Genomic DNA, 9,833 nt, shown 5'->3' on the forward strand with positions numbered 1-9,833 from the left:
ACTACACTGTACTTGTACGAACCACAACCTAATTCTGTGGCCTGCGAGAGTTGTGAAGAAACTGAGTTTCGCCCAGAATAACACTTCACACACAAACACACACACACGCCCACGCACACACACACGCACACACACACACACACACACACACACACACACACACACACACACACACACACACACACACACACACATATATATAGGAAAAATATATATATTGAAGGCCCCGCCTCAGCTCAGGGGGGTCAGTGAGCCGTAATTCGCCCGACACAAGCCAGCACCGCTGGGAACAAGAACCGTTTTAATTCACGACTCAAAAGAATCACCACCGGCCTTCCAGACCGGCACAACACGGCACTAACGTATACAGGAGAGCCAAAAGCCCGGAACGAACAGTCCCCGCAGACTGGCGGTCAAATGGAACCTACGCGCGAAACATAACGGCAGGAAAGCAAACTCACGCGCAACTCGCAGTAGAAGACGAGCCACGGACGTCCCAAACCGGCGTGGCCTCTGCTCTGCAGCACTCACGGAGGAAACCGTCGCGCCTAGCGCGACCGTCGCCGCATCCCATCGTCCTGCCGCCCACCAAAAAGCCCTGGGGCTTGTCTCGCCTCCCTTCTTATCCGCCAGCCATCTTCACGCCCCCTGTGGCTTTCCGCCGCTGCCGCTCGTCACGCGCATGGGCAATGCGCGTGTGTTCTCCTCCCCCTGCTTCCAACGTGCGTGCTGCAGATAAGGGCCTATCGGCCCGACACTCCCCCCCACACAAGAATGGACACTCCAATGAGTGTCATTTTCCAGCGACTACTAAGTACAATAATGAACACCACAGAAAATAGAAAAGGGTAACTGAGAAGCAGTTCTGAATTAGTCTACACAGTTCGTCGGGAACCACAACAGTTCATGATGTGTCGCATGTCCTTGTCCTGATGTCGCATGTCCTTGTCTACACAGTTTGTCAGGCACCGCAACACATCACCATTCGTCGCATGTCTTTGTCCTGATGGTTACACCGAACGGAGCCGGCCCACACGTCACACCACATAACCATTCGTGCCCTGTCTGTCCCACCGGTTGCACAGAATGGAACGTGCACGTAGCGTGTGTCGGCGTTCACAGCAGCCTGTGTCGGCGTTCCGTGATGGGTGCCAGCCTTGTGCTTTGTCGCGGGCTAGTTGGCACTGAAGTTGCTGCGGGGTGTTCTGCGAAAGGCAAGGTTATTACAGCAAGACAACAAAAAGGCACCGCATCCTGATTGAGAAACAGCGAATACCCAGGACAGCAATGTCGACGGTAGCGGGGGAATGTGTTTACGCGTCTAGCGGGCGCTCGTAGTAAGCTTTGAGGTCGCACACGTTTACAGGGCCTGTTACTCGACCACCGCGTTTGTTTTTGAGAAGGTATGCCAACCTAGAAATTCGCTTTGTAATCACGTAGGGACCGTCCCATCGTGGTGCGAGGGAGGCAGCAAACCCTTTTGCTGCATCACTGAGTGGATGCGTGCGGCGGAGCACCTCATCACCAACCGCGAACTCTAGAGGTCGCCTGCCCTTGTTGTATTGATTGCAATGTTCCAGGCGGGCCAGTTCCAAGTTCTCTCTGGCCTCCCGCAAAGTTTCGCTCCAGCGACTGGAGAGATTTTGCGCGAACGTCGCGTAGTTACAGTGCGGTGATTCGGAGTCATGGGTGAGCTCATGTTCGATAGGAAACTTGAGCTCGCGACCTAATAGAATGGCTGCCGGAGTAAATCCAGTTGAACGATTCACTGTTGTTCGCGTGGCGAATGCCATTTCCTGTACGCGGGCATCCCAGTCCCTGTGCCGGTCAGTGAAAGCCACCAACATTGTTTTAAGGTTTCTGTTGACGCGCTCAGTAATGTTGGCCTGAGGGTGGTAAGGTGTCGTTCTTTTGTGGTGTACACCAAGAACTTTGCAAGTGTCCGCAAATATTCTGCCTGTGAAATATGTGGCATTATCTGTTATTAGCTGCTTTGGAAAACCGAAGCGAGTGAACGTCTGCAGCAGACAATCCCAGATTATTTTTGAATCCAGCCGGCGTAGCGGGTACAGCTCTACCCATTTAGAAAAGTGGTCCGTGAGTACTAACAAATATCGACACCCCTTAGCTGATCTGGGGTACGGGCCCATTGCATCACAGGCAACGATTTCCCATGGATACCTGCTTTCTACAGATTGCATGAGGCCCGGTGGTTTGCCTCCCCTCGGTTTTGCGGTCTGGCAGGTAGGGCAAGTTTGGACGTATGTTATGACGTCCTTTCTCATGTGCGGCCATGTGGCGACGCGACACAGCTTTTCAAAAGTTCTCTTGCCATCACTGTGACCAGCGAGGCGTGTGTCATGAAAGTACGCCATGAAAGTTTTGCGTAGAGTCCGAGGAATGAAAACACGGAACGGGGACTCGTCATCATGAGTCTCAAGTGAGGGGTCGTAACGCAAGAGCAGGCCGTCCTCGGCTTGGCAAGTAGCTGCCATAGGTGTTTGCGGACCGTGTGTTCCCGGTGGAACTAGCAGCGCCCAGGCCACTGCATATCTGCTTGCACTGGTCGTCGCTTCTCTGAGCGTCGAGGAGCTGCTGTCGTGAGACCAGTGTTCCCCAGACTTCTTCAGGGACTGTCACGACCAGGACATCGGCGGCTGGTTCGCCATCCCCTGACAGTGGCGCTCGGGAAAGCGCGTCAGCCACTTTGTTGCCAGTGCCTTTCCTGTACTCCACTCTGTAGTTATATTTCTGAAGAGAAAGGGCCCACCGGGCCAGACGACCGGATGGGTTTTGTAGCTTTGACAGCCATGACAGCGCCTGGTGATCGGTTTGAATCGTAAATGCAGCTCCATCCAGATACATGTCGAATTTCTTCAGTGCGAATACGATTGCAAGGCATTCTTTCTCTGTTACGGTGTAGTTCCTTTCTGCGCCTGAGAGCGTGTGGCTCGCAAATGCTAGCGGGTAAAGCATCCCTTGATATTCCTGGAGCAAAACTGCTCCAAGGCCATAATCGCTTGCGTCGGTCTGCACCGTGAAGGGTAAGTTTAGGTCAGGGAGGCGCAGCCGTGCTGTATCAGCGATAGCCTCCGACAGAGCCTGGAAGACTGCCTGCTCCATGTTAGTCCAAGACCAATGGGCACCCTTGCGCAGGAGCTGGTGAAGTGGTCTTGCCAGATCGGCGCAGTGAGGAATGAAGTGACGGTAGAAGCCCGCCATACCCAAAAACCGTTGCAGGCTCTTAACGCCCGTTGGTGGTGGAAAATGCAGGATGGCCTGAAGTTTCTGTTCATCTGGCCGTATTGTGCCTTGCTCGACAATGAAACCTAGTAGGTTTATCCTGTTTGAGACCAACTGAACTTTCCCGGGGTTGACGGTGATGCCCGCGTCCTGCATTCGTTGTAGTACAGTGGTTAGGTGGGTCAGGTGCTCGTCAAAGGTTTGCGAAAAGACTACCACGTCGTCCATGTAAGCTATTGCGTAGTTGAATTTGGCATCTCGAAGCACAATGTCCATGACGCGCTGAAATGTGGCCGGTGAATTGCACAATCCGAAAGGTAACCTCGAAAACTCAAACAATCCCCTGTGGCAAGTAAATGCCGTTTTCTGAGCATCGCGCTCTGCTAACGGGATCTGCAGGAAGCCTCTGCTACAGTCAAGGGTAGTGAAGAATTTGGCGGCTCCAAGGGAGTACATAACAGAGTCGATTGATGGGAAGGGGTACGAGTCTCGAACCGTGACGGCGTTTAACCGCCGGTAATCAACGCACAACCGAGCAGAACCGTCCTTCTTTGGAGCTAAAACAACTGGAAACGCCCAGGGACTGTTGGACGCTCTTACAGCACCGGTGGCGAGCATTTCGTCGAGGGCAGCGTCCAGAAGTTCACGCTTGTGGACGCTCAGGGGACGAGGATTGAAACGGATAGGGCGGACGTCGCCTGTGTCGATCGTGTGTTCCAATACATTAACTCTGCCAGGAGCCTCTGTGAACATTGCCGCAAAGGGCTTTAGGGCTGTTTCGATTCTAGCTTTTAGCTGTGATGGCCCTTTGAAGGATTCGATAATAGTGAAGAAGTCCTCCCTGGCCTCGAAGAACGGATGCACATTTGTTGCAAGCAGATCAGACTGGGGTTGTGGCGAAGTAGTCACAAACGCGAGTGGTTTTGCATTGATGCCATGGCTGTAGGTGCCCGTACGGACATCAAGCACGATACCCGACTTCGCTATAAAATTGCGTCCCAAAATTACGGGGCAGGAAAGTCCGGGTAGGTGTAGGAAACGTTGCCGAAGTTTTCGCCCGTCGAGTCTAACCGCTAAGCGAGCTGCAAGCGTAGCAGGGACAACATGAGCAGAGGCCACGCGCAGATTAGTGCTTACACTTCGCAAAGTTAAGCCTTTCATCTCGCAGGCATTCTTAATGCGATCCCCGAAAACGGAAACAGCTGAACCAGTATCTAACAGAGCCGGGACCTTTACTCCTGCCATGGAAACCATCACTAATGGTGCTTTATCGGCGTGGGCAGCGAGGGGAGTGAATGTAGACGGACGATCGCTCACCGTATTGTTGAGTACACCATGGCTGTTATCGGGCGGGGAGTACTTCGCAGGAGCGTTGGTTGCTTGATTCTCTGGCAGTTGTCCGAGCGGGAAGGGATGCGGCCTTGTCCCTTTGGGCGTGCGTTGCTTTGTCGAAGGTTTGCCGCGGCTGTGATTCCTGGCGGCTGGATGATGTGAAGACCAAAACACCCGGTGGCCTGGCCTCTGCAGCGTGGCTGGCTGCTCTTGAAGACGCGTCGTAGCCCACAGAGGAGCCGCAGTAGTTCTTCCAGGACCTGCGTAAAGTGAGAGGACCCCGGGGGGCGGTGGAATGCTGGCCGGCGATTGGCATGCGCTCACCATCGCCGGCCCCGATCGTTTCCCCAGCGGCCAGAACGTGGTCTGCTTGGGCACTGGCTCCTATAGTGGCCCCGACCTCCACACTGGAAGCATACCGGAGGGTTCCTACTTGTGCCTCCGGCACTAGAATGGGCGGCGACCGCTACGGGCTGGCCTTGGGTCGAGACGCCCGGTGTGGGTGTCCCACGTTCCTGGGTAGTTGACTGGAAGGCGGACGGAGCAGGCAGATTGTGGTGGCTGAATGGGTCTAGAGCCCTTGGTGGGGTCATCGGTGAGGCCATTGGGTTGGACCGACCGTGCCACGCACAGGATGGCTCGAGAGTGGATTCAGGCGGTGGCGGTGGTTGGTACGTGAGCTCCGCCAACATCGCGGCCTGAATATCACCCGCTGCTGTAGCGAGGACGTCGAGTGAAGAGAATGAACGACCCCTCAAATACGCCTGAAAACGCGGATGCGACTGCTTAACTGCCCGAGCCACTCTTTCCGCTTCAGGTGCCGAAGGGTCCGCGCGGTCGTAAAGCTCCTGTAAGGACCGTATGTATTCTTGGAGGCTTTCCTCCTCAGCCTGTGTACGGCTGCGAAGTTCATCTTTCATGCGCACGGCGTAGTCGGGGGGCAGAAATTCGGCACGGAATAGCTGCTCAAAGTGAGACCAACTTTCGAAAGACTGGCGACGACGCCAACGTGCGGCAGAGCCAGACAGGGCGACGGGCAGAACGCGTAGCAGAAGAGTCTCATTTGGGAGGGCTTGCGCGTCGCGATAATCTTGTAAATCTTGTAAAAAGTCTGTGACCGATTTCTTGTCTGTGTGTCCCTCGTACGTAGGCACGGCCAGCGGTAAGCGAAATGTGTCGGCTGGTGTAGCCTGGCGTTCTAGCAACGCGGTCAGCTGCTCGACGATACGAGGAGTATCTGGCGCGGACGCGTCCTGTTTCACCTTGTCGGGCATTATATTAGACTTGAGGTCCGTAGGGCTTTCACCTTCGCGAGCTGTAACTGTACCGGAACGCAAGAGCATTGGAATATGCGCAAAGCATACCGCGAGTGCGATGGGCCGGCAGGACGGGGGCCTAATGCGTGCGGTTCTCGCGGTGCGAAAGCGAACTCAAACGAAAAGCATAAATACTGCACGAGGAAACCACGTTGCAAGGAACGAAAGGAAGGTCAGCTACGTGCGAAAACCACGTTGGGCGCCAGATGAAGGCCCCGCCTCCGCTCAGGGGGGTCAGTGAGCAGTAATTCGCCCGACACAAGCCAGCACCGCTGGGAACAAGAACCGTTTTAATTCACGACTCAAAAGAATCACCACCGGCCTTCCAGACCGGCACAACACGGCACTAACGTATACAGGAGAGCCAAAAGCCCGGAACGAACAGTCCCCGCAGACTGGCGGTCAAATGGAACCTACGCGCGAAACATAACGGCAGGAAAGCAAACTCACGCGCAACTCGCAGTAGAAGACGAGCCACGGACGTCCCAAACCGGCGTGGCCTCTGCTCTGCAGCACTCACGGAGGAAACCGTCGCGCCTAGCGCGACCGTCGCCGCATCCCATCGTCCTGCCGCCCACCAAAAAGCCCTGGGGCTTGTCTCGCCTCCCTTCTTATCCGCCAGCCATCTTCACGCCCCCTGTGGCTTTCCGCCGCTGCCGCTCGTCACGCGCATGGGCAATGCGCGTGTGTTCTCCTCCCCCTGCTTCCAACGTGCGTGCTGCAGATAAGGGCCTATCGGCCCGACAATATATATATATATATATATATATATATACCGATCTTCTTTTATATATAGATAGTATCTTGATATATATATCTTTATATATATATATAGGTCGCCGATCTATTAGCCCCCCCCCCCTCCTATGATGGGAGACTTTAAGCCCTGGTAGTGCCGGTGGGAGATTTCTCTTGTGCGTAGTTGAAAAATAAAGATTGGCAGCGCGCACGTTAACTAAAAGCCCACTGCGGGTCTCTGTGTCTAATCTTTTCTCTGTCTCTCATTGCCCATTAGCAGTAACTTTGCTGTGGGAAACATCGGCGCACACTGCATGCTTCGCCCCTCCACAGGTTTCGCGTCAGTGGAGCTGAAACATCATTCCCTACATGCTTCGTTCCTCAATTTTTGTTCTTGTCCTGACATTGGTTATGTTGCTGAGGCTGTAATGAATGCCAAATGAACTTGATTGACTGATTGATTGATTGATTGATTGATTGATTGATTGATTGATTGATTGATTGATTGATTGATTGATTGATTGATTGACACAACGGACATCAAAGGACGCGAAACATGGCCTAAACAGCCGGGAAATGCCCTCTTTTTAGTGGTTGATTGGATCGGCACCTTGAACAAACACGCGAAATAGACCCTGAATGATATATTTCTTTGTGTTAAATTCATAAGCATTCGTTCAATTTTAGAGACCTATGATTCAGGCGATGAAACTGAAGGGATCCCAGACATAAGAAGGAATCAGCTCGCGCAAGGCAGCGTATATTCGGGATTATTCGGAAAAACATTCGGCCGGCTGCAGGCAGAGAACAGTCTGATCAATATGACACTATACTCTAGCATGTAAGAGAAGAAGGTGTCCCTGAATCTATGCTATACAGGGTGCCCTAACTTGTGCTTAGTATTAAAAAAAAACACACACACATGCGCTACAAGCGTGCCGAATGGGCCCAGTATTTCTCTGAGCCATATGCATCACGTCATGATGTTTTTTGGTGTAATTATCACAGATTGATTCATTAACTTTTAATTAGTAACTCTAGCGAAAAACCTTCTATGCAAAAGTTGTAGCACTTGTTTTGAAACGGCGAAGTAGTTCATCCATGCTAAGATAACTACCAGTCCGATGATCTGGGCTATTAACAAATATTGCTTATTTAGCCTATAAAATGGTAACTGTAACGTGAAATATTGAGTAGAAAGGTTTCAACGCTTGTTCAGAGACGTTGATTATTTTATTCCAAGGCAGCTGTCCTGTTTAAATTGTTTTTTTTAGCTTTTCTTTAGAGTGCACGAAATTGAAACGTATATTTTGCGCAAGTTAGCTGAGAAACCCTGTATAACCAGCAAACTCCTTTGCTTGTGTCACTGGTGGGTGTGTTTAGGAGAAATGTGAACATTTTCCAGAACTATACTCGCGGACAACTTTTCTTGGCAATGGAGCGAAGGCTACACAGCCACAATGCACGTATCCTACCGCTAATGAATGTAGTCCTAAAGTTGCGTCCGTATTTTCTGCGTGAGATATATAAAATACTTCTTCATTTTCTACGTGTAGCTTTTTTAGACGGAACGCAGCGCAAACAAGCGAGATATTTGTATTTATTTTACTTCATACATTGTCTTTTTGCGTTTTTGCCTGCGTGAAAAAGTCGCGCCTTTTACCCGTACCTTAGACGCTGAGCAGCGTTTGTGTCGAAATGCAACGCTAGCCATCAATTCTCACGGCGTTACGAGACGCGCGCCAAACCGGACTACTTCGCGTAGCAGTACATGTGCAGACGCTCCGCCCCCGTAGCTTTCCCTTCGTTGCCAAGAAAAGTTTTCCGCGAGTATAAGCAGTTCGAACCCGACCTATGACTAAGGTGAAGAAGAACGAGGTATCATTGCCCATGGAGCCAATTGTATGTAGGATTTGCTAACATAAGCTATCTGTATAGCCATGGTTGTATCTCTGGCTGCGCTACCAATTTGCTTTTCTGTAGCTAATTACCATGGTCGGTTAAATTTTCGCAAGGCAAACATCATTACGATACCTTACACTCGCTTGACATCTTTTAGGCGAAAATGACAAAAAAAGCAAGATATATGGGTGCAGATAACGTCCCGAGGTTTATTCTATTCAATGTATAGGGCCAGTTAAAAAGTCTGCGTTTTTTATTTCTTTGCAACCCTTCTTCTATTAGCACGTCCGCTTGTCTGTTAGGCCGCGCATGCTCTTGGGCAGACCAGTCAGACCCAGCAACCACCGCAACCACCGCAACGTGTCGCCCATGAGAGTAAGGCCGGCTGCTCGAGCGCTCTACACAGACGTGTACGGAGCTGTACTCTACTAGGGGAGGAAAAAAAGCTGTCCTGTACTTACGCTATATAACCAGCAAACTCGCTTGCTTTTGTCATCGGTGGGTGTGTATAGAAAAATTTTTTTAAAGCGACAGCTTTAGATGCCTCATCAAACGCGACAATTGGCCATCGGCGTCAATACGAGTGATGCCAGAAACCATCACGTGATGACGGCACAGATCGCCACTTTTGGTGACGCCATCATTACGTTCCATAACGTGACATCACATGATGACATCATCATATGAATTTGTCGCTTAGTGAAAGGCGAGCCCATTGTGGTGGTATTGCAAATCAGGTGAGGTGCAGAAGGCTTGCAATGCCTACGATCCTGCGTGCAAAACCACGTTAGTTGCTGCGGTAACCCATTCAACGACGCGGCCCAAGCTCTCAAGTGCGCATGTGCGCAATCTTTATCTACCTTCCCTCACTCCTTTAGTTTCCTATATATATTCACGAGTGTCAATAAAACCTGCGCTGTTTTTCTGTTGGCATGGTCCGACTGTCTCGTTTACTGCTGGAGGGGCGTGGCCGCCTCCCAACCAACAGTGGCGACGAGAATGCCCACCGATACGCGTAAACCGGGCGCCAGCTGCGACACCGAGACGAAAACACCCATCAGCACGTCCGCAGCCATGGCCCTCAAGCTTCCGGATTTTGCAGAGGAGACAGATAAGTGGCAAGCGTATCTCGTTAAGATTGACGCCTACTTCGAAGCAAACGAAGTGACGGACGTTAGGATCGAGGACTGTTGAAATCCTTTGCGGCAGAATCGCACCGCGAAAACCAAGCTCGCTGAGCTATGAAGAAGTTGTTGCAACCTTGAACGAGCACTACGATCCGTCCCCTAACGAGGTATCAGA

General features: G+C 51.7%; 1 protein-coding gene across 1 annotated transcript; it reads right to left on the reverse strand.

Annotated features, from left to right (window-relative positions):
* Positions 1-926: 926 nt before the first annotated feature.
* Positions 927-6,020, reverse strand: LOC119372363 (uncharacterized). The gene is made up of 2 exons (XM_037642837.2): positions 4,561-6,020; positions 927-1,205 (listed from the first exon to the last, which is right to left on the reverse strand). The coding sequence occupies exon 1, from the start codon at positions 5,916-5,918 to the stop codon at positions 4,896-4,898; it is 1,023 nt and encodes a 340-aa protein (XP_037498765.1). The 5' UTR covers positions 5,919-6,020; the 3' UTR covers positions 927-1,205; positions 4,561-4,895.
* Positions 6,021-9,833: the final 3,813 nt, after the last annotated feature.

The sequence above is a fragment of the Rhipicephalus sanguineus genome, chromosome 10 (genome assembly GCF_013339695.2).
Source record: "Rhipicephalus sanguineus isolate Rsan-2018 chromosome 10, BIME_Rsan_1.4, whole genome shotgun sequence".
NCBI classification, from domain to species: Eukaryota; Metazoa; Arthropoda; class Arachnida; order Ixodida; family Ixodidae; genus Rhipicephalus; species Rhipicephalus sanguineus.

Coding starts and splice junctions, on each gene's coding strand:
- LOC119372363 (XM_037642837.2), bottom strand. CDS start 5,918: ATGCTCTTGCGTTCCGGTACAGTTACAGCTCGCGAAGGTGAAAGCCCT.